We start from the raw sequence: 26466 nt of genomic DNA, 5'->3' as shown, positions 1-26466 counted from the left end.
ATTAAAGCCACTAAACAACGACTTGATATCGGATTCCTTGACGTCAAAGGGCAATCCCTAGCAATTAACATTAATATGATGCTCAACTTAACTCCAACTTACTTTTACTAATAATCTCCAATTGTTCTCATTTAATGTTGTAAAATAGCGAGCAAATAACATTTAAACATATAATGAACACCTGGGTTGTGACCACACAACACACTGATAGAGGCACTGGTAAAAACTTACTAACATAGATGTAAAGAATTGAATGTATTAAATTGATTTGTATTAAAAGGTAGAGGTGTTGATTGGTGCTTTAAAAGCAACAGTTGCAGTCGAATGGACATAATTCAGTGCCTCCGCCTTTGCCTGTAAAATATTTAATTAGATAAGTTGTAAATTAGTTAGGCATGTGTGTTTATAGATATTGTACCGATGTTTAGCTCTTCCATGGTATAAATGGGTAGATTGTCGACAGTGGTCCTCCTCCGGGCTGAGTCGCCATTAACCGTACAGTATTCCTCAGTTTTCCCCCTTTTACCCTTTGATTTCTCCTTAACGATACTTTTAGTGCTTGGTTTAGTTGATGCTTTACTGGTGTTTGTATGTGAAGTCGTTTTCAGGGTTTTGAAAATATCGTTGATTAAAAACTTACTTTTCTTGGTGTTTTCCGCACTTTCAAGCTTTTTCCCCTTATCTGTACGGCCTTTTGACTTGCTTTTAGCCTTTTTGGCCATTTCTATAATACATATTTATCAAATATATAGTGTTCTCTGTACGGCACAGCACACGATGATTAGTAGTCATTATTTGCAATGTGTGCCAAATGCCGCGCTATTTATTTTGGATGCGACTGGATATCGACTACTATGAATTAATCGAGTGCGAATTGTTATCAGTTGCTCAACTATACGGCGTAGATTTAAAAGATTTTAACTTATCGTATTTCAAGGATAAAAGGTGTACATTATATTCTGAACAGCTAAGAGAGCATTATTCGAGTTATTTTAACGGAGATTCCACGGATTTTAGTAAAACTGATACTAGTAACCTAAACATATTTTTATACGGAACGGTGGAATCAGAGCAGATAGTAAAAAGCATTTTCGACCGGTGTATACTAGTTAAATCAGCGTTAAATGTGAGTAATTTATGGAAAGATGTGTGAATACATTTATCCTCCCATAGTGTAGATAGTAGTCCCACTGAGTAATGTGTTTCGTAGATATGGAATGAGGCCACGGACTACGGTCACCTAGCCAGTAAGCTGCTTGAAGAGAATAAGCGTGAGATTGAAAAGTACCTCAAGAATAAAAAATGGTCAGTAAAATTTACGAGACATAACAATAAGTCGGTTGGAAACAATGTGGTCGAAATACTGGGTAAACTGTCGGCGGTGTTTGACGACGCTGGCGAGGTAGACCTGGATAACCCAGACACGAGAATAGTGATCATAGAGGTAAATCGCGTAGAGTTTTAGTCATTTGCATCAATAGTACTGGTATTTGTTGCTATTCTGTCAGTGTTACTGGAGCTGGTAGCAGTAGCATTAGTAGTACTGGGGGAGTAGTACCTTTATATGGCATTTAACTGTGTTTTCAGAAATACACGATTAACAAGAAAACTGTCGAAAAGAAGCTTGAGAAGATATACTTCGGCCACCTGTTGTACGAGAGGTTCAATAACCTGTGGTGGAACGACTTTAACCTGTCGGCCAGGCCAATTCTGGGTCCAACGTCACTGGACACAAGTCTCTCGTTCATCATGTCGAACCTGGTACGACCTAAGTTACTACTTAGTGACGCAGATGCCACCGCTAATAACAGTGTTTAGGCAAAGGTAGGACCAGGGTCAGTTGTCTACGACCCTTTCGTCGGTTCTGGAGGAGCGCTAATATCTTCTTCAATATTCGGGTAACAACTTCATAGTAGGATGCCGCACACGCGGCCGTTAACATGACTTTCAGGGGCTGGTGCTTTGGAAGTGATATTGATATGCGAATACTGCGAGGCTGGGGAATATCGTACAGAAATCCTAATACTGACACAGAATGTACGGTCAACTGGCTATTTAGCTATCTCCTAGTGATTTACGCTATTTGCTATCTACACACCACGGTCACATTCAACAATCTATGCTTAGTGTTACCAGATATGCCATGGTGTTCATAAAAGTGTGAACACTGTTATTGTTTACAGCATAAATAGTGTAGTAGTGTTAATAATAATGGCCTCATTCGCAATAACAGTAACATTGTTTAGATGGTTCAACAAACGTGTTTGTCAATTTCAATCACTACGATTTACAAGTACCGGAGATCATAAGATGTGACATTAAATACAGCGTAGGAAACCCGTGCATTCACTAGTTAAATTGCCACCGTTTTAAAACCTAATAACATTACTACTAACCAATACTAGTCTGTTTGCACCGTTTAACACGAATGTCTTTTTAGCCCTTTAAGGACTCAAGCGTGAGCGATGGCTGGGTTGATAGTATTATTACTGATCCTCCATATGGTACTATAACTAGCTACTAGCAAGTGTCTATAGCTGTTATTGCTAATACTGTGCATAGGCAACAGAGCCAGTTTTGCCCACAACAAACTCATGAAAACCATAAATGAGGATTTAAAGTTGAATAACTGTTTTGAGTTAATTGAAATTCTACTTGGTGTATCCCACAGATTACTCGTCAAGGGTGGTAGACTAGTCTTTTTACTGCCAGCAAACACTTCAAAGTATATCGTAGCTACGCATAATAGTTATATCTTAGCTGCTTGCAATTACTAGTTGATTGTTATTACTAGTTGATTGTTATTACTAGTTGATTGTTATTATTACTAATTGATTTTGAGTTAGTTGAATGGTATAATTACTAGTTGATTGTTATTATTATTTGGTTGTTATTTTTATTAGTTGATTGTTATTATTATTTGGTTGTTATTTTTATTAGTTGATTGTTATTATTATTTGGTTGTTATTTTTATTAGTTGATTGTTATTATTACTAGTTGATTTAGAGTTAGCTGGCTAATTTAGCAATTTCTTAATATATGTGTAGTGTGAGCCAGAGTCTGAAGACTGTTGACTCTGACAGGTTCAAACTAATACACATTGGACAGCAGATGTTATCAGGAGGTAATAGAGCTAACGATATATGACTTTTAGGAGTATCGCGGTTCATCGTAACACTTGAAAAGTGCTAGTATTCACCGGTTCAAGAAGTTTACACAAGTTACACTCTTCACACAGGTCACGCAACCAAATGCAGTATCATTTGTAAGATATATTTACCAACAGTGGTTGGTGTGGTAATGTACATTAGTGACTGATACATGATAGCTCGTAGAACGACTGCTCCAGTTCGTGTAAGTTGGGAGCGCAGATGACCAGGGAGTGCAGGTGTTGGCCGAAATCGTAGTTTTTTAAGTCCCTCAGTATACCGGACTTAATCACCTGGTTCTGGGATCCTAGTCTAGCAACACCAAAGGCCTTTAAACTTGCAACGTCTGCAAAGCTCAGTGTAAGGACAGTTTACTCACCCAGTGTTCCAGCACCTATCTCCAACAGTTGGTCAATTGCAACATTAATACTCATGAATCTGTTAATTAATTATAGCAGCTTGTAAATTCTTTTAATGCAGGTATCGTGTTAACACAATCGTACCTTGGGGGCTCAAATATCATTCTGTTTGCCAAAATGTTCTCATCGGTGCGTTCCTTGACCTTTATGTCAAGAAGACACAGTGTGTGCAGGTTCGATTTGTAGTTACTTACTATCTTATCGAGGAAGCTTGTGGGTCTCCACTTATCTTGAAAAAATGGAATTGAAACAGTTTCTCCAAATCTATACAACTGAATAAATTAGAGATATTTCAAAATTAAAGCGGTAAATAAATGATTACGGAAGCAACAGTAATAGTGTATTTAAGTGTGTGTGTTAATATGAATGGATGTGAGTTTGTATGTCTACCTGTGTCTGTATTATTCTATGTGCGGGCAAATAATAAACATTTTAAGCAACTAAAATCCATTTTACCTGTAACCCGGTGATTGCAACTGCGTTTATTATACTAGCATTGTGAACTACATTGACGTTTAATCCCAACTCGAGTGCTTTATAATACAACTCAGTGTGTGTAGTGGCACTAATCATTTAATTAGTTTGTCAGTGGGTAAATTTAATAAAAAAAGGTTAGTGTGTTAAAATTGAGCTGGTAACTGGAGAAGTGTGTAAATTAAATGTAACCATAAACACGATTAAAAGTAGAGTTACCTGAACGGGTCGCCGCCGATTAAAATTACTACATTTTTGGTCTTAGATTCTGTTAAAAATTGGTCATTTTGTTCCTCAACGCAGATTCTATCGGCCTCAATTATATCTCTACCATAAAACTCCTCCTACCAATAAAGTGATAAATTGGGGAAATACCAATTTTTTCTTATCGGAATCTATCAGCAGGGATGTGTAAATCTCCAAATACACTAAATCGGCCTCCTTTATCGCCTTGTAGCCTTTTAGTGATATATCGTCCACATCGCCCAATCCCAGTCCAACAATAGTCAAGCTCATTCTATATTAATCATATTTTACTAAATTCTGCTCTTATTTTAAAAGGTTTGAAAAATATTAAAGAAAGTATGTATTTGAGATTCCGTATGGGGAAGCCGCAAGTTATACACTCAAACCATTCTTAATTTACAATAGAATCTTTAAATTTTAGTATTTAAACTCATAGCACACCTCTTGAACTTGATTAATCAGCCCATAGTTGTGCGAAACACGATTAAATACTTGAATTTTGTAATTCATTGTACTATTAAGTTGATTTTAATTGGCCAATACATAACTGGTTTACCATTTATATCATACTAGATTTATTATATTAGACCCGGCCTCCTAATGATATAACAAATTAATAGTATTGTTGATTTGATTCTTTAAATTCCAACGTGATCTTTAAAAACAACAACATTGTCCATAACCTTGATTAAAGTTCACTAGTACCTCCAATCCTATATATAATACTTTAGTCCGCTATACAAAGGTGTAAATAATAGATATGAGTAGTTTAGAAAACTATGAAACTGCAGATTTGCTCGCCGAGCTGAAGAGAAGATACAACTGTCTCGGTAAGCCGCAGGGAAACTTCGTGTTGCTGGGATCTCCAGGATCAGGAAAGGTAGGTCGTGCAAACTCAGACTTTGAATCGTGAGCCGATTCCATTCCTGAGTTTTATAGATGGTAGTAAGGCCTCTGCCATCAGTGCCATTTTTAACAATGTATTAGGGAACTCAATCCCAGATATTGAAAGATTCTTATTGTTACTGCCACCTGTCGACAGGCGATCTGTTCAGAGAGGCCATTAAGACTGGAACTCCAACAGGTTTAAAGGTAAGAAGATAAAGCTTGTGTGCAAAATTAGTTACTCCCGCCATAACTACCATATATATTTATGTATACATTTTAGTGTGTATCTGTGTATATATGTATGTATGCTTGCATGTATGTATAGATTTGAGTGCGTATGTGTGTATACATTCTAGTGTGCGTATGTGTGTATACATTCTAGTGTGCGTATGTGTGTATATATTTGAGTGCCTATGTATATATTTGAGTGCCTATGTGTGTATATTTAGTGTGTGTGTGCCTCTATGTATGTGTTCGTGTGTGTATATGCTCATGTTTCTTCGTAGGCCAAGAAATTCTTGGAAGCGGGTCTTTTGGTGCCTGACGACATATCACTGGGCATTGTGGAGGAGAAGCTAAACACCCCGAGGTGCCGCAGGGGATTTCTACTTGACGGCTACCCTAGATCCATATCCCAGGCTAAGGACGTATGCACTATATACTGTTAGCTACCTTGTTATAGTCTTTTGATTGCACGCAAATGTATTACTGCCTACATAGTAGTCTCTGGAAATATGCTTGTTCATACATTTACTAATCGCGTTTACAGTTTGAAAAATTGCTAACGAGCTTGGGAAAGAAGCTGAACGGTGTCCTCTTTTTCAAGGTGCCCGACGAGGTGGTTGAAAAGAGGATAACAGGCAGACTCATACACCCGGGGTCCAACAGGGTGTACCATAAGCTGTTTAAGCCCCCGAAGGTGGAGGGCAAGGACGACCTGACGAACGAGCCTCTGATCACGAGGAAGGACGACACCCCCGAGATCGTCAAGAAGAGGCTGGAGCTGTACAAGAAGGAGACTGAGCCCCTGGTGGAGTACTACAAGAACAAGGGTCTCCTGAAAAACGTGGACGCCAACAAGCAGGAGAAGGAAATAACGAAGGTACGTGCGCATCTAGTTGCCCCGGTAACCCTTACTCACCCATGTTCAGGACATAGAGAATCTGATATCTAAGTTAAAGTAATCTAGCACTAATGTAATCTTCTTTGCGTGTACGTGCCCAGTGCGTAAGTGGTGGTAGCATATTACTAATCAAGTCTGTGTCTCGTGCCAGTTGTACTTAATCTTTGCCCTCAGCTCCTCAATGGAAACCTGAAAAGGATGAGCGTAAATTATATACGCTGAATTGACGTCTGCCCTATTAATTATTGTATAATTAATAGGGCAGAAGTCAATGAGTGGAATACAACTCACCGTGTCGGAGGTGTACGATAACTTTGTGTTCTCAAGTGCCGGCGTCGGCACGTAAAGGGGCTGAGGCCCAGTGGCCTTATAGAAGGTGGTGTGGGAGTCATCCTCGGCCTCAGGGGCCTTTGAATCGGCATGGTTGGCAGAAGCTCCAGAAAATCCAGAGTCGCCCCCGGAAAGGGGGCCGGGACCGGTCGAAAACCCGGAAGGGCGCTTATCGAAGCCAGATCCGTGGCTGTTGAACCCAGATTTTGGTCTATCGAAACCAGATGAGGATTTATCGTGACCCGACGAGGGTCTGTCGAAGCCGGAACTGGGCCTATCGAATCCGCCGGACCTAGCAGAACCTGAGTAGGGGGTGTCCCTGTTCAAATTAGAATGGGTCGTTGGGGAAGTGGCTGGCCCGGAGAAGTTGCCCTTGTAAAGGATCTTGCTAGACTGCTGCAACGACTGCTTCGAAGGCTGATGGGCCGCCGGCTGCGAGGCCTGCGTAGGCTGAGAAACCGGCATTCCATTGGCGTCAAGAATGAGTAGCTTGTTCCTGCCGTCGGCGTCAGGGGCAGCAGGAGTCATGCCAGTGGCCATGCCACCAGAGAGTGCGCCAGGGAAGTTGGAAGCTCCAGGGGACACGCCCATGCCGTTAGTCATGTTAGCCGCCAGTGGATTGGCCATGAAGCCGCCGGGCATGGCACCTGCAACAGCACCTGCGCCTACATTTGGGCCAACACCAAGGCCAACACAGGCGCCAGCAGTAACACCGACGCCATTGAGGACGCTGCCGAAGTTATTGGCCATGTTGCCGTCGGGACTAGTCCCGGCCATGGCGCCCACTCCATCCATGCCAGAGGCCATGTTCGGGGGCACACTCGTTTGCAAGCCCGTGTTATTTTGCATAGTCACGAGCTGGTTATTGAAGCCTGGCGCGTTGATCTGAGTCCAGCTTATCCTCTGCTGCTTCTGGCTCTTCAGGGTCGCCAGCTTCTGCATATGCTGTGCGCGATGCTCCTCTATCACCTCAGAGGGCACGCCGTTCATGCCCTGGATCGAGGAACTGATGTTGTCTCGGCCCTCGAGGGAGTTGGGCACTCGCCTGAGCGCCATTTTATGCACCTGTAAATTTTATGATTCACCACAAACATTATTGGTGTTAACAGAGGGAGTAGCATCAATAGCAGTAGTAGCAGTCATGGTAATAGTGGTAATGGCAGTGATAATAACAGCGGTAGCATTGTATATAGCAATTAAATAGCTACAATAGTGTAAAATTTTGAAATCTACGGGAAGTCTAACCTGTTGCATATGAACTGACAGTCCATTTGCAGTCTCTAGTTTACGATTACACTCGGTACATTTAAAATGTTTGGCCTTTTGATGTTGAACCAGTACCTTTTCATTGTCGAACTCTCTTCCGCAGAAATAACAAAACGGCTTAATCAACAAGCTTTTACGACTCTTTCTACCCATTTTACATATACGATTTCAAATGCTTTGGCGACCTTCTACGATTTACATATATTTAAAATATTCAGTGTCATTAACATTAGTATAATTATTAATCCAAGTCTATGAGTTTAACTACAAAATAAAGAAACATGAAAAATTAAAGCGGCGCATAGATATACATATTAAATTTAAAATAGCGAAAGTTGCAACCCAATATGGGAATTAAAATTCGTAATTGAGTTTAAGCTCCCTTAGAATCCAGACTATAAAATACGCATCTCAAATTTAAATTAACAGATGAAAATCACGGTCACTGAATCATAATTAGTGGCTGACTTTATTAATGGTTATTCTACACCCTGAGCTCAGTTTCTAACTTAACTTTTCTCTCCTTTAACACTTACACAATATTTAAATTATAATGCCGTTTTGTATATTTAATAATTTTTTAGTAAAAGGACCAATATCTACTTTATATTCTATCAATAAACTACACATCAGCTACCCAGTCAGGTTCATCTTTAATCTTACGAATCGGTATAAAAACCATGATATATCTACTCAGAATAAAAATTTAAGTCTCATCAGCTTAAGTGAGGAGGTAAATAGTGACTATATCAAGTACTTTAAGTATAAAAAGGACCTGATGAAATCATTCAAACAGGGGTACATAAAAAGGGTACGACTAAGTGCCCCTAACAACAGAAAATATATTAAAATACGGGATCGCAAAAGAAACTAATTTTCTTACACTGTATATATGGGTATGTAGCATTCATAGGTGTGTATGTGCATTTATCGTTATGCTTAAATAACGTGGCTGAAAACTAGAATGTATGAACTGAGTCAGAACTCTTCTGAAAGGTACTGGAATTGAGTTAAAAAATAAATATATATTGATTCTATTATAAAACAGCTTATATGAAGCATAATAGGAAAGTGTGACTGGAAAATACCTTAAAAAATCTAGTCTTATTATAAGGTGTATTCAAACATCAATTAAAAAGTATACACATTAGAATTTTGAATTGATATTGAAGTAAATTTGATTATAATTTATATCCTTGTCTTTTAAAAAGAAAAGAGGCAAATTTCAATCATAATATTTGATATTAACATAGAAGAAGTTAATCAACCAAGGAATAGAAGAATTTAAAGGTACAAAGAACAAGTTAGAAAGAAACATTTTATATTTGAATTAAAAAATATATGTTAATTAGATTTATAAATGGAATCGACGAAAAATTTTGTGTTTGGTTAAAAATGAAGGTTGTTTACACAGCCTAAAAAGAATTGGGTATGAGTATTGTAGGTCTATGAACCAATAAGAATTTAATAAATCAAATTAGTGATCGAACTCAATAATAAAATGAGAATTAGGATAAGAAAATAAGTATTAATGTGTGTAATCGGCACAAATGAATAACATTGTGTCACTGAGAAAATGTGTCAATTAAAATGTTGAATTGATGAAAAATAAATGATGTTAAAGTCGTATTGAAGAGATTTGAGGATGTACATATGAAGTTGGGAATTTATATGACAAAAAAAAGTTATTTAAATGTGATAAATGATAATGCAAATAATTTTGGAATCTGTGCCCCCACCTATTTAGCCGCTTGTGTCTAGTGCTCAGTCAGTAGTATCCACTAGTAGACTTGCATTTTATGTAAAATATTGTATACATAATTTATGTATATTTATCGTAAATTAATGGGTCACCGAAACCCAATTTTGTAAGTGTTATAAATCACTTGTTACATGTCTTGCTTTAATAGAGCAGATTTGTATTAATGAGTGTAAATTTAATTTTAAAATGCTTGTATGTATATTTACTGTTATACAGTGGATGGAATCTTGTAGAATCTGCACCTCCAATCCCTCAAAGACGAGTAAATCCACCTCCAATAAATTTACTTACAGTAGATGTTAGTTATAAACAAAATAGTAACACAGTAATATATACAAGGGACGAAAAGAATGATGTTGAGCAGTTTGAGGCCAAATCTGATTATGTAATTAAGAAGGTCTTAAACGATGGTCAATTTATATGGGAAGCTACGCCTGATAACTATGCAAAAAAACTACTCGTAAGGAAGGACGAAAACGGAGAGCCGAAACTCACGATATACTACCACCAACCAATTCCAAGCCCTGCAGCTTTCAAGACGCAACAAAGATACGACAACGCTTCGCAAAAATTTCAGCCCGGATCACTCGATACATATCCATACGGACCATATCCAGCACATGTGTTTTCAGGACAGGGCGGATATGGCCTTTTTGGTGCTCATCCAGGGTATCCTTATGGAGCCTATGTACCTGGAGCACCAGGAGAAATCAGCAGAACACCAGTAATTAACGCTGCAACACCTGTGGTCGTGGTGCCTAAGAGGGAGGCGTCGAAATTCAAAGTTTCGGATTACAAGAGAGGTAAAAACGTAATTTCATTTACTTTAACAGATAATGAGGGATCCGATGGAGACAAGTCGCAGACCGCCGAAGGATCGAAACGCCGAGGAAGTCGCTCTAGGACAATTGGCGAGGACGAGGAGATTGATGTGGTGGAGGAGCTGGTGAGTTCAGACGAGAACAAGGATAAAAAGGACGAGAAGGAGGGAGCAAAGTCCGCCGACCCATTTGTTACTGTTCAAGACGCCCGTGGCGCTGGAGCCTCCGCTGAGCCTCGTGGATCCAAACACGAGCCTCGAGGGGCCGCAGCCAGTCTTGATTCCAGTAAAGTAGACAATGCGGTCCTCAAAGACCTCATTGATCTTGTGAAAGCTCTTAAAAATGATGTAGATTTAATTAAAGCGACCCTCAAGACGAAAGATGTCAACACGTCGAAGCTGACGGGAATGGCAACACAAAATCAGGCATCTGTGCCTTCGCTCGTTAAGGAGTTCAGCGCATCTGGTGACACGAACACCATCAAGATGTATGCATTTGGACCAGAAGGCGAAGGAGACGGGGGTGTCGACGGAGGCCAGTATGGCAACAAGGTGGTCCTGACGGTGGGAGACCACTCGAACGTGTTCTTTCTGGACGGAAACAGTAACACGATGTCAGTGACCACTTCAAGGCGCGACCACGACTCAGATGATGAGGAAGAAGGGGCAGCAGCAGCCGAGGGAGGAGCGGCAGCACAGGATGTGTACGTGAACAAGAGTGTCCCGGGTGGAGTGGGCACGCTGAGGGGAACTATTCCGCCCCACAGCAATGTATTCATAGGTGGAAAGGGGGTGCCATCACCAGTAGTGATGCCAGGTGTGCAGCACACACCGATGACCCCAAGCACAGCGACGACAGCTGGCAAGGTATCGCCAGGGTCTTCCGAGGACGGAGGGCCCGAGCCATCGCATAAAGCAGTGCCAGTCACAAAGCCAGCAGCAGGTCCTGCAGGAGCCCCATTGGCAACTGCAACTCCAGCTGCAGTTTCAGCGCCAATGCCTCCTGTAACTCCTGTCACGCCGGTGACCCCAGTGACACCTGTGACACCAGCAGGACCTGCATTTGCGTCCCCAACGACTCCAGCAAGTTCTGCTACTAAATCCGCGAAAGAGTTAGACGACGAGCGCAATGAAGAAAGTGATGATGACCTAAAGGTATCTAACATTTATGGAACAGTTAAAAAGGAAGAGGAGGGCGAAGATAAATCAGAAAAGAAACCGGTTGTCGTGGAGGAAGTGGCTGCTGTACCCAAAACACCAGTAACTCCAGCCATGGTACCTGGTGCACCTATTGCTACGCCTCCTACAGGAGCTCCTATAGTGCCCGGAGCACCAATACCCATTACACCAGGTGCAGGACTTCCAATCGCTACACCAGCTGGGCCTATCCCTGTGTCAGGAGCCTTAGGAAGTGACACACCAGTTGTTGCACCACCTCCTTTTGTCCCAGGACCTCCAGGAACAACTCCACTAGGTCCATTACCAGCAGCAGGGGCGCCTCTTCCTCCACCTGGTACTCCACTTCCACCTGGCGCACCAATCACACCTGGCGCACCTCTCCCAGCTGGAACACCACTAGCAGGACCTATTACTGTAACAGGGGTCCCACTGGCTGGGCCTCTACCAGCTCCCACAATAGGAGCACCAATACCTGCTCCCACAATGGGTGGACCAATTCAGGCGCCCACTTTAGGTGCACCAATACCAGTTGTAGCTCCCCCACCAATTTCAGCTCCACTTGCTGGACCAGTCGCAGGAGCTCCGTTACCCCCGCCACCTGGTCCCGCAGTACCAGGAGCTGGAACACCCTTACCACCTCCACCTGCCCCAGCACCACCAGGGACTTCGGGATCTGGATTTCCCACTCCAGAATCTACCCCTACTACACCCATGTCTGGAGGACCAACACCGTCAGCAGAAGCCGATACTGCCGGAACAGATTAATAATGTAGTATATGTTTCTCAAGCTGCACTAGCTGCAGCGCACCTGCAGAATTTTAAATTGAACGATCTGTATATCTCAGCGGAATATACAAATTGTGATAATTTAATGACTATCGCTATACAAGAGTACAATATTTATTTTACACGCTTTGTATTGGTTTAATTTACGCTTTTAAGTGTTAATTGGAGTTTACACTTGTATTAGTTTACACTTTTAGGTGTTAATTGGAGTTTACACTAGTGTAGTTGACGCGTTTTGTTTTAGTGTAGTTGACGCGTTTTGTTTTATTGTAGTTTACACTTTTAAGTGTTAATTGGAGTTTACACTAGTGTAGTTGACGCGTTTTGTTTTATTGTAGTTGACGCGTTTTGTTTTATTGTAGTTTACACTTTTAAGTGTTAAGTAGTTGACCCGTTTTATGTTAAGTTTAAGTGTAAATTGTATTAAATGTATTTGACTCGTGTGTTAGGTACTTTACACTTGTGGATTAGTGTATTTGATAAGTTTTTTATTGTTTACACTTTTGTCGGTATATACAAGTTGCTGTTAGGTGCGATTGACAAGTATTAATTTCATTTGGCAGGTACACATGATAGTGAAAAAGGTAGTTCACAGATGATAGTAACACGGCAGTTATGTTAGATAGATGGTGACAACAATAGTTGTGTTAGATAGATATTAGGACCTGCTGCAGAGACCTTAGGATGCACTTGCGATAGTTGTCGCTGACGGTCTCTATGAGAGTGCTCTTGCCGTCGCCTCCAATTGAGATTTTAAAGTTGCTGTGAGTGAGGGTCACGCCCTGCGGAGTCTTAGTTACCTCGACCTTTTCGGCAAAGTACTTACTCAACTCGGTGAGGAGGCCAGTGTAGTTGTAGGTTCCAAATAGAAGAGCATCGTTCACGTCATCGGAGATTTCAGGGACCTGGTCTTCGGACTTAGGGTGGTTCTTCGGCTTACTTTTCTTGGACTTTTTGGGCGTCGTCGATGGTGTAGGTGTCGATAGGGTACTTTTTGGTGCTAATGAACCCGTTTTCCTCACGGCCTTCGTTTTGCCAATACTGGTACTAGTAGCAGTAGCAGTAGCAGTAGTAGTAGCAGCCTTGCTAGTTTTAGCAGTACTAGTAGTGTTGTCGGAAACAGTCGTACTGGTACTGCCAGTTTTGATCGCAGTATCAGCAGTACTAGTAGCAGTATCAGCAGCAGCAGTGAGGGTAGTAGCAGTATCAGCAGCATCAGTGAGGGTAATATCAGTATCAGCAGCATCAGTGAGGGTAATATCAGTGTTATTCTGCAACTGCGTTAAGACCACGTCATCGATATTGGAGCAGTCTACTCTTAATTTGCTGAATTCAATGGTGGCATCTCTAGGGGCACTGCTACTGCCGCCGTCGGCAGCAACACTGCTAGGTCCACCAGCGATGGTGGCACTGCTCTTCAGCCTCCCCTGCGGAAACAGACTAATAAACTCCAGCTTGTCCAGGACTTTGGGCTTCACCCCTGCTCTTATGTAACCCACGTTTACTTCGTCCAGGTGAAGTTCACAGTGCCTGTTGTTCGAACTAAGCACCACCACCCTGGCGTTGACGTTGATGTTGCTCATGCTAGTCTGCAAATTGACACTGGTACACAGACATCTACCGTTTAGGCCCTTACGAATACTGGAGCTACCTTCACTAGCGCCAATACTAGTGGCAGGTCCACTGGCAGCAATACTAGTGGCAGGTACACTGGCAGCAATACTAGTGGCAGGTCCACTGGCAGCAATACTAGTGGCGGGTACACTGGTATTCCTCTTTGCAATGTGGCCTTTAACACCAACAGAAACGGGAGGTGTGCTAGTACTCCCCTGTGAAACAATCCCACTATAACCACCGGTAACAGTAGTTGCATCAACACTAAGTTGAGGGGGGTAGTACTTCGGCTGCAGTATCAGGAACCGGTTGTTTTCGTTGTGGAAGTAGTCCGTAAAGTCCCCCTTGTGCTTCACTGCTATCACCAGCACCGAAGGCTCTCTGAAGACGCTGCTGAGGCCAGCCAGGCTGTCGGAGCAGAAGAACTGGTTGTTGTTCTTCATGTCCTCCAGGTCCGGGAAGGGCGACTTCGGGTCCTCCGAGTGCATCGTCAGCTCCGACCGCGCACTTGCCACCCAGTCGCAGCACTTTTCCAGGTAGTCGAACATCTCCTCCACTCCAGGGCCCAGGCAGTAGACGTAGATCTGCTTCTTCATCCTCTTTATCGTCCGGTTCAGGCTTTCAAAGAGGTCAATGAGGTACTCGTAGTTGAAGTCAACCGGCACTATTGCGTTGTGTCCGCTAAGCACTGCTTTTATGCAATACGCGCTCAGTTTTTCCAACTCTCGAAGGGGCCTATCTGCCTCTTCAGACTCCACCTTCCCTGCATCGGGTTCTCCGCTGTCCGAAAACAGTTCCTCCTTTACTTGCCGCTTGCGTTCACTCTTAACCTCCACCTCATCGTCGCTGTTGCCACTATGCATACCACTATCGGAAGCGTTGCCGCTACTGCTGGCACTGATCATACCACTGTTGACGTCATCTCTCTTGCCGGTATTAAAGTCACTACTGTTGGCAGTGCTTGTAGCATTGCTGAAACTATTTGTGGAACTGCCGGTACCCAAGGTAACACTGTTCGCAACTATTATTACGTCCTCGGGTGTGACGTCGTCGAAAATTGAGTAGTCAAACGGCCTCGTGTATCTATTTCGAGTCGAGGACTTAGATACGTAGATGATCCTCTCCCGCACGTGCTCGTGTTTGATCAGGTAGTTGCATGAGCCCAAACAGTACCCGCTTGAGGTGGCAACAACGCTGAGCTGCACGCTGAAGTCGTTCAAGCGACCTGCGTTGAGTGCGTTAACCAGCGGTCCGTGCCTCGTGTATGCGCTGCTGACCGTCAGGTCAATCTTCAAAGGCTCACTGTACGACACCAGGTGCAACAGGTTGCCGTTCAGAAAGTCTAACAGGCTAAACTCGGTCGATTTTCTCCTGTACCTCGGCTCTCTTAGGTTTGAAATTAGTCTCCTGGATCCGAACTCGTAAAATGGTCTCCTTCCGCTCTGCCTGACTCCGTTTTTGCGATTTTTGGTCGAGTAGTATATGTTTGAGAGCACAAACACTGGCCTCGTGCACACTATGTGCGTTGAACTCAGGTCGTAGCACTCACTGAGTAAATTTAACCCTTGAAACCCCCTGGCGTGTGTGATCAGGATCAGGTGGATTTGAGAGCAGTTTAATTTATCGTAGAGCTCGCAACTTCTGCCAAAATTGCAATTCGAGGACTCGGCGATCCCTTCTGAGAAATCTTTCAGCAGTTTAAATGGAATGTCGCACAGAATGTTTACACATCCCACCTGTATTAGGCTGCTGTAGCAATCTTCGCAGTCGCAAACCAGTGTAACTTCCATTTCATTAATGCTTTCACTGTTTCAGCTTAAAAGATCATTATTCTGCCTAATAGAATCCAAGTTATGTCTTAAAATTCCTGCAGGTACACCAAATCGTGCGATCTCAAGTTTAAAACTTAAATTTTGTTAAAAGGTCTTTTTTCAAGTGTATAAATTAATAAAAATCATATCACTAAACAATTGTTGTAACCGATGTGCAATTATCTTTTCATGTACGAATGGGGATAAAAACTATTTGCGGCCAAAAAATATATTTTTATTAGATCTGCTGTACAGTTAAATTTAATGTAATATATGATATTTTATTTCTAATTGCTTAGTTGATTTTAGTTGTAAAATAGCGCCGTTTTTAGCTACTCTGAATAATATTTGATTTCTTTAATTTATTTAAACATGGCAAAGCGCAGTAAGCGTATTTCGAGTTTGCGCAACTTGAGATACAATGAGCTGGTCGATAGCGGCAATGCCGACTCAGATTCCGACACAACCAAGCTTGCCAGCACCGATTATGCCAGTTCCGTGAATAAGGAGTCTCCGAAGGCGCTGAGCTCCAGCACTTCCAACAACTTCGACGACAAGGATATTCTCTCTCTAGAGCTCGACGATAAGAACGACAATATAATTTCGAAGATGTCGAAATACTCGTGTTTTCTAAAAGCGAATTACCAAAGTAAGTGTTTATAGCATAACACAAGTTATTATCTACATTTATTGGCAATAGTAAGTACGGATATTAATTACGATTTTCTATGTTGCTAGTGCTCGTTTGTTAACGGTATTGTAAGTATGGAATCACGTATCGTTAATGCACAGTTTATCATTGTGACCTTCCACACTAATTAACCCATAGGTAACATGTGTATTCCCATGGTTCAGAACATAGTCGCCTCTGTACACCTGGGTCAGGAGTTAGACCTCAGGGAAATAGCGATTTCCACGAGGAACGCAGAGTATAACCCTAAGAAGTTCAACGCCCTCGTGCTCAGAATGCAGAATCCGAAGTGCACAGGCCTAATATTTAGGACCGGAAGAATAATAATCACAGGTACGGCCTAACACCTTGTTAAGCTGGTTATTTAGGCTCGAAGACCATCGAGGACACGAAGTTAGGCGCCAAGAGAATGGCGAAAATGATAAGGAAGGAGCTGGGCGCCGATCTGAAATTCAACAACTTTAAAATAGAGAACATCATAGCCACCTTCAACTGCAACGTGCCTATACGACTGGAGGTGTTTTCGCAGGAGCACAAGGAGCTCTCCAACTACGAACCTGAGTTTTTCGCAGGTACGCATACCTTTAGACTGCATTAGTCTGTTATATTTGGCTATAAACGGCTGCGATATCATCTTAAGGATAATAACGACTATCCGCTGATGGATGATAGTCATTCCTCCGTATTGCCGATATTAGTTTGTCAGACAGCAGTAAAATTCCTAGATTGATAGTTAGGTGTGATACATAGTTACTTACAGTTTGTTATATTAAAAAAGGGACTGGATAGGGATGCTTTATCACACAATGTAACGTAGACGTATTAATGCAAATTTAGGTCTGGTATACAGATGTAGGATCTCAGAATCCTCAGAAGCAGTACTGCTAATCTTCGTATCAGGAAACGTAATAATCACCGGGTGCAAATCAGCACACGAAATCCAGTACGTGTTTAAAACAATGTATCCAATACTACAACAGTACCAAAAATGATAATATAAATGAAGTTTATATATATGGTAATATAAAATACATAAAGTGGAGTTAAAAGAAGAGAAAAGAGAAAAAAATAACATAAAAGATGAGAAGGAAGTAATAAAGGGAAAGCAATGTGTAAGGATAAATAAGAAGCTAATAAGGTAAAATTATAATAAAATAGATAAAAATGATAAAAAATAGGCCAAGTAAGATAAAAAGTGATAAAAAATAAAAAAATTAAACGGAGCAATACAATAAATGAGCATGAATTACATTTAAGCTGTGGGGGATAAAAGCAAGCAAGATCAGAGAGGAGTAGATCAAGGCATAAAGTAAATAGTATAAAAAATAAAATAGTCCTGTAAAATTTTAACAGAAAAGTAAAAATAGTTAGTTGCAAAGGGTAATGATTAAAATTGTAAACAATAAAAACAAATGGATGGAAATACAGAAAGCCTTTTCCAACCATACGTTTGTATCAAAGGGCTTATAATGGCTCAAAACAAAAATCAGAAAAAGTAAAAAGTGATTAAATATAAATAGAAAATAAATTGAAAAAATTGTAAATTTTAAAGTGTAAAATTAAAATAAATTAAAAAAATTGTAGTATTTTAAACAACTCATATGTATATCAGTATTTAGAGAAGAACAGTGAAAAAAAAAGTAAAGAAATAAATAAAAATCATGGAATTGAGAAGTGAGTACATGAAGTTCTCAATTCCAAAGTAGTTTGATATCAGTAGAGAACGCAAGTAAATAGTAGCGAGGAACCAATGATGAGACTGTTCAGGCGGGCTTCTAAAATAACTAACGTACCGGCGTATGATAAACTTGAGCCGTCAAAGGATCAGAACGAAAAACTGACGAGCGACGGATCGGATGCAGCGATCAGAGCGCAAGTTAGTAAGGGAGTTGAACAGAGTAAAAGCAAGGAAGTACAAGAAAAACAGGAAATTAAAAACTCTACATACGCGAAAGGAGCGAATGAATGGAGAGAGGGTCCAGAAGAAATAAAGCAGAGCGGTTTAACGGAAGCAAGCCCCAACGCTCCAAGGGAAACGACCCCCAACGAAGCAAGAAACCAGATCTCAAGGACTCCAATGAGCGAAAACACACTATACGCAAAAAACTCACCAACTAACAACATGTCAGAAAATACACAACAGCATTATGGACGTGGTGAACCTCTAGATAGAAGTAGCAAGGAAAACCGGCAGGAAGATAACAGGTTCGCCAACGCCATGCAGAGTCACGGAGGAGCCACAGCGAGTGAGCAGGACCACGCAAGAGTGCCAGGAGCTTACTGGGAAAGAAGCGCAATGCCAGTAATCACACCAGAACAGACGATGGCGCAGAGCAGGTCGCCAGACCACGCAGAGTCAGGAGAAGGCAGAGGCCACGTGAGAGGGTACGGAGAGCACAGGACTCCCGTCACGCAGTGGGAGAGGCCTCAGAACATGCACGCGAACGCGGACAGAAGAAGGTACACCCGAAAGTCGGACGCAAGCTCAGATAGCCAGTCGAGAAGTTCGTCATCGAGCTACGACTCGCACGGGTCGTACTCGAGAGCGACGAGAACGAGAATAGTTTATCACCCGCTCCCAGTATCGGGAAACATGATAATAGATAGCGTTAGCGCGGCACCAGTGCACTCAGGAGCAGCAGAAGGGACGGTGAGCATGCACGTGAGAGGAGAACACGTCAGCCCCAAGCAGCCACAGGGATACACGAACGGAAGGCTCCACTCAGGCTACGTTAGTCAGACGGTGGGCACGGCCACGAGAAACCACGCAAGCGGAGACTCAAGTTCATCATCCTCGCACAGCGCAGACTCGAGACACAGCAAGGCGGGACACGGAGGACAAGCAAGGTACGACCACGCTAACGGCAGGTACGAGTACGCAGGGTCAGCAAGTGGTAGTGGTAACGGCAGGTACGACTACGGAGCACACGCAGGTAGATACGACGGACCGAGAGTGAGGCCCGACGACAGAGCCGGAGAAGTACACATGGGTCCGAGGACGGAGAAGCCAGGAATGCTCTCAGAAGATTTTAATAGAATGGAAATGGACTACTACCAGATTAACAGATACGGAAAGTATGACCAGAGGGCGCCGAGAAGTTACGCGGAAGCATACGACCACAAAATGGTAGAACCGAAGATTAACTACGGAAGTTACAAGCACGAAAGAGGAAAAGTGAGTCCGCAGAGAAAGAAGATTAAAAACGAGTACGCACACAACATGTACCAGTACGGAATTAACCATCAGCAACAATACATGAACCAGTACATAACATACCAGAACATGAACTACCAGAACTACGGCAACATGAACCACTACGGCCACAAGCACGGAGAGTACCAGCACGGCGGCGAGAGACACCAGATGCAGGGAGGGCACGCAAGTCACCAGTATAAGCAGGGGATGCGCGCAGAACACGGAAAGTACTACAGAGACCAGTACTACACGTCCCCGGCGAACAGGAACGACCAGTACATGGGATACGCGCACTACCAGAACGTGCACTACGCAAACATGTTGGACCAGGGAGGATACAAAAACTACAAAATGCCGCCGCAGAAGGTGACCTCGTACACGCACGCGCCGAAGCAGATAAAGCCAAGGCAGAGCTCAGCGCTGCAGATCCTGAACCCGGACACGGGAGAGGTGGTCAACTCGACGAAGGCGGACGCCAAGGGAGCCTCGAGTAAGGGGGCGACTGCAGGCGCTGCCGCCGTCGGCGGCAGCGCCCCTGCAGAAGGTGTCGAGAGTGTCGCAGTCGGTGCCGGGGACAGAGGGGTTACGAGTGGCACAGCAGCCGCCGCGGATGTCGCCACTGAATCAAGCGCGCCTGGTGAGTCGGCCACGGAAGTGGCAGGCAGTGTTGGCCAAGGCACGGCGAAGGCCGCCGCGGAGAGCGTCGCTTCGGTATCGGGAGAAGTTGCAGTTTCTGTCAGTACGGTAGAAGCTCACAGTAGTGCTGCCGCGGACGTGAGCGAGACTAACGCAGAGCCCAAGGCCACCGTCGCGTCTGAGAGTGTGGTCAGTTCAACGTCCGGTGAAAGAGAGGATGCAGAATATGTTTCAGCAGCAGAGCGTTCATTGAAGGACAGTAGCGGAGAGGAAGTTGAAGGAAAGTATCAAGTTTCCTGTGCACAGGAGGTGGCCACTGCCAACGTCGATAGTGCAGGCGTTGACGTAGAGAGCACAGTTGTAGGCGCTGGCATTGACAGTAAAGTTGTACGCGCTGACGTAGAGAGCACAGTCGTAGGCGTTGATAATAATGCTTACGTTGTTAGTTCTAGCCTTGACAATCGTGTTATAGTTGATAGTAACACGGGCTTTGAAAGTGTTGCTGCCCATGAAAACGCTGTAGTAGGAGGTGTCACTGTGGTTACGAAGGACATAAGTGCTTTAAATGAATTTGGATCAGCAGGAATGGAATATGAAAAGTATCAGCACGATAACGGTCACACGCCGTCAAAGGAGATCACACAGAATGAAGAAAATACACGGAAAGAAGTTGAATCACAGAAACAGGTTGATACACAAAAGGAACCTGGGGCACAGAAGGAAGGTAGCGTAACAAAAGAGTGGAAGGCACAGAAAGAGTTGGAGTCTCAGAAAGACTCTGATTCACAGAAAGAATATACACGGAGAGAAAAGGACACACATAAGGAAGCAAGTACAGAGGAAGATGAGGCGGAGGAGCGCAGCAAGTCGGAGGAATATAAGAAGATGGAGGAGGTGCTGAGTCCAATTAACGTGTTGAAGTACGCACAGAAGAAGCAGAGTCAGCCGCTGGTGAACAACATGTCGCAGCTGCCAAGTATGCACATATCGAAGACGAGGCTGAGAATAGTTAACAGACCAATTAACCCCTCCGAAAAACTGTACACACTCTCGGAGTTGCACCCCTACAAGGAAGCATTCGTGTACAAGGAACACTCGAAGTCGCACCAGAGGAAGATAAAAAACAAGCCACTGAACGAAATAGGATACATAGAGGAAATTAACGGAGTAGTCGATTCAAAGCTGTTTGATCATAAGCTAATGGGCCCGAAGATGTTGGATCATAAGCTGATGGATTCAAGGATTATTGATGCTAATTTTAACGGAAAGATGGTAGATGCTAAGATGATAGACGCCAACCTGGGTGGTAAGATGATAGACGCCAACCTGGCTGGTAAGATGATAGACGCCAACCTGGCTGGAAAATTTGTAGACGCTAAGCTTGACAGTAACCTTGACGGGAAGCTGTCTGACGCGAAGAAGGAGTCTATGGTAACAGTGGACATGGGGACGAGCACGGAGCTGTCAGACCTGATACTGGAGAACAGCGACTCGGGAAGCGACAGCAACAAGTCGAGGTCGCAGGAACACACGGACAACGAGAGTAATCGCAACGGAGTGGCGGACAAGACTGGAGTTATGGCGACGCAGTACAAAGCAGTGGAAACGAAGGGAGAAAGAGAGCAAGTGCAAAGAGATAAGGAAAGTGACAGGGTGCAGCAAGGACCGAAGTACCAGTTTGACACGAGGGTGCCAGTGAAAACAGCAAGTGGAACAGTGGGAGCGACACTGGTGAGTAGCATGGGAGGGTTTGGAGCAGCCACGGGAGCGAAGAGCGTGTACGGGTCAGCAGCAGCCTCAACAGTGGCGCCAGCGGTGGCCTCAACCAGGAGCGGCGCCACGAAGGGGTTGACAAGTGCCGATAGCGTTGCCAGAACGGAAGCAGAAACAGGATCAATTGGCGCTGCAGGTAGGGTGGCAACAGGACCCATGGCATCAACCACGGCAACTGCGCCAACTGGGTCAGCGACAATGGCATCCGGAGCAACAGCAACGGCATTAGGAGCTACAGCAGTGGAATCTGTGCAAACGACAATGGCATTTGGAACTACACCAGTGGAATCTCTGCCGACTACCATGGGAACGACAATGGGAACAGCCACGAACTCGGCAACAGCGACTTCAGCGACCACAACAACCACAGCATCAGCTATATCAGCACCAGGCACGTCAGTAACGTCAGCAAAAACGACGACGGCCACTTTGCCACCAACGACAGTAACAAGAACGACAGCATTGCCTACGTCCATGACCACAACAACAACAGCATCAATGGGAACAGCGACTGTACCAACAACAATGCCAGCACCAGCAACTGGGCCGAAAACAGGCACTGCTCAAACAGGAACACCGCCATTGTCAACAACGGTAACAGTGGCAACAACATCCGCAACAGCGACAATTCCATCCTCTGCACCATCAGCGAGGACCACAACAGCAACATCCGCAACAACTGTAACTACAGCGAAAGCCACTGTAGCAACGCAAACAGCAATTGGCCATAGAGCTACGAGCACGGTAGCAGCACCTTCAACAACAAGTCATGTAGCAACACCTTTGACAACAAGTCATGTAGCAACACCTTTGACAACAAGTCATGTAGCATCAGGAACAGTGACAACAACTGCAATGACAGCAACAACAACAACAAGGACAGCAGGAACAACAGCAGCTACAGTATTACCACCAATAACAACGACAACCGTACCAATATCAACGGTATCACCAGTGACACCAATAACTGTAGCAACAGTTGCAACAGGGGCTACAACAACAACAACAAGGACAATAAGCACGGGAACGACTAGCCATGGATTGATGAAATTGGTGCCGACAGCAGAAGACGACCCAGCAGATCCAAGCAAATTCAGCACAATTAAGATGATATACATGGGACAGGAGTTGCGAAGGATAGGGCTTCAGAGGGACAGAGCAATGGGAAGGTTTAAGCTGGTGCCACTCAACTACACAATGGGAAGCAGCACGGGAAGTCACGCGAGTCAAGGAGGCTTGCAGTCACACACGTCATTCTCAGAAGGGTACACGACGAACACGAACACGAGAAGGAAGACCAAGAAGGAGAGTAAGTGGAGAAGTGAGCTGAGCATAGAGAAGGAGGAGCTGACGTCGAATAAGCCGAAAAAGCCGACGCTCTCGAAGAAGGAGCAGTTCAAGAGGAGCGTGAGGACGCTGCTGAACAAGCTGACAGTGGAAAACTTCCTGGTCGTCTCGGAAAAAATCGCAACGCTCTACAGAGAGGCGGAGGAGCAGGAGTCAGTGCGAGTGGTGGTGGACCTGCTGCACGAAAAGGCGACGCACGAGCTGGAGTACTCGGACATGTACGCAGACCTGGCATTCCTGCTCAAGTACAGCTTCAACGAGAAGCTGGACCTGGGCTCGAAGACGACCTGCTTCCACAAGACGCTCCTCAACAAGTGCCAGGACTCCTTCGAGGAGATCAGCACGAACCACGGGCTCGACAAGACGTACATCCTGGGCAACATCAGGTTCATGGGGGAGCTGTTCCTGCGCAAGATACTCTCGATCACGATCCTGAAGAGAATATCGTGCACGCTGATGACGTCAAAGTGCCCGGATGAGGGAACCGGCACTGTAGACTCAGCATCCTCGCAAGGAGGCGCGACGGCGCGCACGGCGAGTGTATCAAGCGAGGAGGCAGTGGGAGTAGCTTCTGCTAAGGGTGATCACACTAGTAGGGGAGATGGTATTGTTGTTGGCAGTGGTGTTGGCAATGGTAATGGTCGTGCTAATATCATTGGTGGTAATAGCGTTGGTGCTAGTAACAGTGGTAGCAGTGGCAGTGGTAACAACGTTGGTGGTAATAGCGTTGGTGCTAATAGCGTCGGTAATTGTGGCAGTGGTAACAACGTTGGTGCTAATAGCGTCGGTAATTGTGGCAGTGGTAACAACGTTGGTGCTAATAGCGTCGGTAATTGTGGCAGTGGTAACAACGTTGGTGCTAATAGCGTCGGTAATTGTGGCAGTGGTAACAACGTTGGTGCTAATAGCGTCGGTAATTGTGGCAGTGGTAATATCAGTGGTGCTGGTGTTGGTAATGACGCTATTGCTACCAGTAAGGTTGATGCTACTGCAGAGTTAGACGCTATTGTTTGTGCTGCTGGCTCAGACGGCAACGTTGGTGGAGACAGCGAGGTGGCGGGTAGCAGTGAGAAAGTAGCGGCCGAGGCAGTGAGTGGATCGGATGATGCCAGAAGCAGTTCCATCAGTGGTAGCATAGATGGTGCCAGTGACGGTGTTGGAGCAGACGGCGCTACCAGTGTCGGCGCTGTTGCTACTGGATCTGGTGGCAGTGGCAAAGCCGATGTTACAAGTGTTGCTGCTGTGGATGCTGCAACCGGTACAGCTACCGGTATAGCTGGCGCTACTGCCACCAGTTCAGCTACTACTGTTACTGCTGCCACCATTACTACTATCAGCGGTATTACTACTACCAGGCCTGCTCCGACAAGTTCAGCTACCACCACTACTACTACTACTACTCGTACCAACTCCTGTTTTACTACTACCACCAGCGGTATTACAACACCTGGTGCAGCTACTACTAGCTCCGCCGATGAAAGGACCGACAGAAGTAGTTCAGAGGGAGTAGAGGCCACAGAGAGTGCATCAAGAAGAGCAGGGGAAGGAGCGGATAACGAGGGAGGAGCGACAGCAGCATCAGCAGGGTCGTCAGGCAGAAGCAGCAGCGCCTCAGACGACATGGAGTTCAGGCCGCCTGCAAACCTGATCGAGTGCTTCAGTGAGCTGCTGACGACAATAGGGTACACAGTGGACCAGATACCGGGAGGAAGCGACATGCTCGACGAGTACCTGGCGATACTCATCAGCCTCAAGAAAAGGGGAATATACCCGACGAGAATCAACTTTAAGATCCAGGACCTCATCGACCTGCGCAACAGGAACTGGCGAAAGAAGCTCTTCAAGGAAAAGGCAACCTCAGTCTCGCAGATACACCGCCTGGCGGAGCAGGAGCAGCTGCGAGGAGGCCCGCAGGAGGGCAGGTTCGTGACGGCAGGACTGCAGACGAACAGGCACTACACGCCGCACCTGCTCAAGAGGCGCCAGCAGGTGGTCGACAGCCTCGTCAACGGAGTGTACACGCAGGAGTCGGCGCAGAGGCTGCGCGAGAGCGGCGGCGCCGAGGGCAGGAGCGACGACAGCTTCTACCCGCAGGTCCTCAAGCTCTTCGCTGCTGCGCCCGACAGGGAGGCATTCCAGAAGGAGTGGCGCAGCTACAGGCCGAGCGACGACAGCGTCGCGCACGCCTTTGACCAGATGCTGAAGAGCACAATGACTGCGAAGACGCTGGAGCTGTGTCTGGCGCACGCCGACCTGCTCTCGCTGACGCTGGCGAAGCTGGTGGACTCGGAGACGCTGAGAGCGAAGCTGTTGAACACGTAAGTGGCGCCAGCTAGTTACGGTTGCTAGTAGTGATAGGTGTTTGGTATAGTTAGTGATAGTTTTAGTTCCTAGTAGTGTTATGTATTTGGTATTGTTAGTGATAGTATTAGTTCCTAGTAGCGTTATGTATTTGGTATCGTTGCTGATAGGTATTTGGTATAGTAATGGCAGTTAGTTATTGTAGTTAGTTTTAGTTCCTAGTATTGTTGCTAGTTATTTGTACTGGAGTTATTGTAATAGTTCCTAGTTATTTGGTACTCTTATGGTAGTGGCTAATGGAAATGACTAATTATGCTTTAGGCTCTGTGAATACTACGTCGTTAACCTGCAGGAGGAGGTCATCGATAACCCCTGGGCCATGGACATAGCCTCGAGGACGCTGACGCTGCTCTTCAACGACTTCGCAGGAGAGGCGAGGAACCTGCTCGAGAAGATACCGATTCCGAAGCACTTCCCCACGGCGAAGCAGCTGGTAATCAACATCGTAAACGGAACCAGGGAGCTGGGCGGAGACCTGGGATTCACGCGCAGAGTCATCAGAAGACACCTGTACTCCACGTTCCACAACGAAAATCTCCTTTTCCTGGATGAAATTTAATCTAAACTAACCTTTTAATTATATTACAATAAAAAG

At 44.6% G+C, this 26466-nt stretch overlaps 10 protein-coding genes across 10 annotated transcripts; 6 read left to right on the top strand and 4 right to left on the bottom strand.

The window, feature by feature from the left end:
* Positions 1-301: 301 nt before the first annotated feature.
* On the bottom strand, positions 302-722 carry TOT_010001188 (uncharacterized protein; the record flags this gene model as incomplete). The annotated part of the gene is made up of 2 exons (XM_009691129.1): positions 302-354; positions 419-722. The coding sequence occupies 2 exons, from the start codon at positions 720-722 to the stop codon at positions 302-304; spliced, it is 357 nt and encodes a 118-aa protein (XP_009689424.1).
* Positions 723-811: 89 nt separating this feature from the next.
* Positions 812-3147, top strand: TOT_010000584 (uncharacterized protein; the record flags this gene model as incomplete). The annotated part of the gene is made up of 9 exons (XM_009691128.1): positions 812-1126; positions 1211-1444; positions 1588-1761; positions 1819-1898; positions 1952-2037; positions 2247-2329; positions 2441-2504; positions 2563-2725; positions 3048-3147. 9 exons carry the CDS (start codon positions 812-814, stop codon positions 3145-3147), a joined length of 1299 nt encoding a protein of 432 aa, XP_009689423.1.
* Positions 3148-3307: 160 nt separating this feature from the next.
* TOT_010000583 (diphthine synthase) lies at positions 3308-4558 on the bottom strand (the record flags this gene model as incomplete). Its single annotated transcript, XM_009691127.1, has 6 exons — positions 3308-3495; positions 3529-3587; positions 3653-3832; positions 4032-4133; positions 4262-4386; positions 4418-4558. 6 exons carry the CDS (start codon positions 4556-4558, stop codon positions 3308-3310), a joined length of 795 nt encoding a protein of 264 aa, XP_009689422.1.
* Positions 4559-5048: 490 nt separating this feature from the next.
* Positions 5049-6360, top strand: TOT_010000582 (adenylate kinase; the record flags this gene model as incomplete). Its single annotated transcript, XM_009691126.1, has 5 exons — positions 5049-5168; positions 5276-5380; positions 5683-5823; positions 5946-6278; positions 6328-6360. 5 exons carry the CDS (start codon positions 5049-5051, stop codon positions 6358-6360), a joined length of 732 nt encoding a protein of 243 aa, XP_009689421.1.
* Positions 6361-6428: 68 nt separating this feature from the next.
* Positions 6429-8048, bottom strand: TOT_010000581 (uncharacterized protein; the record flags this gene model as incomplete). Its single annotated transcript, XM_009691125.1, has 5 exons — positions 6429-6488; positions 6591-6733; positions 6872-7118; positions 7341-7694; positions 7875-8048. 5 exons carry the CDS (start codon positions 8046-8048, stop codon positions 6429-6431), a joined length of 978 nt encoding a protein of 325 aa, XP_009689420.1.
* Positions 8049-8448: 400 nt separating this feature from the next.
* On the top strand, positions 8449-8769 carry TOT_010000580 (hypothetical protein; the record flags this gene model as incomplete). Its single annotated transcript, XM_009691124.1, has 1 exon — positions 8449-8769. One exon carries the CDS (start codon positions 8449-8451, stop codon positions 8767-8769), a length of 321 nt encoding a protein of 106 aa, XP_009689419.1.
* Positions 8770-9820: 1051 nt separating this feature from the next.
* TOT_010000579 (conserved hypothetical protein) lies at positions 9821-12421 on the top strand (the record flags this gene model as incomplete). The annotated part of the gene is made up of 1 exon (XM_009691123.1): positions 9821-12421. One exon carries the CDS (start codon positions 9821-9823, stop codon positions 12419-12421), a length of 2601 nt encoding a protein of 866 aa, XP_009689418.1.
* A 668-nt stretch (positions 12422-13089) lies between these two features.
* Positions 13090-15846, bottom strand: TOT_010000578 (conserved hypothetical protein; the record flags this gene model as incomplete). The annotated part of the gene is made up of 2 exons (XM_009691122.1): positions 13090-13467; positions 13732-15846. The coding sequence occupies 2 exons, from the start codon at positions 15844-15846 to the stop codon at positions 13090-13092; spliced, it is 2493 nt and encodes an 830-aa protein (XP_009689417.1).
* A 393-nt stretch (positions 15847-16239) lies between these two features.
* TOT_010000577 (transcription initiation factor) lies at positions 16240-17550 on the top strand (the record flags this gene model as incomplete). The annotated part of the gene is made up of 4 exons (XM_009691121.1): positions 16240-16516; positions 16697-16891; positions 16927-17130; positions 17396-17550. 4 exons carry the CDS (start codon positions 16240-16242, stop codon positions 17548-17550), a joined length of 831 nt encoding a protein of 276 aa, XP_009689416.1.
* A 669-nt stretch (positions 17551-18219) lies between these two features.
* Positions 18220-26430, top strand: TOT_010000576 (uncharacterized protein; the record flags this gene model as incomplete). The annotated part of the gene is made up of 8 exons (XM_009691120.1): positions 18220-18260; positions 18281-22299; positions 22720-22983; positions 23119-23977; positions 24353-24663; positions 24775-24924; positions 24967-25828; positions 26133-26430. 8 exons carry the CDS (start codon positions 18220-18222, stop codon positions 26428-26430), a joined length of 6804 nt encoding a protein of 2267 aa, XP_009689415.1.
* Positions 26431-26466: the final 36 nt, after the last annotated feature.

Source organism: Theileria orientalis, chromosome 1 (assembly GCF_000740895.1).
Source record: "Theileria orientalis strain Shintoku DNA, chromosome 1, complete genome".
Lineage (NCBI taxonomy): Eukaryota > Apicomplexa > Aconoidasida > Piroplasmida > Theileriidae > Theileria > Theileria orientalis.
The sequence above is the reverse complement of the archived record's forward strand: the minus strand, read 5'-3'. Positions and strand labels throughout refer to the sequence as shown.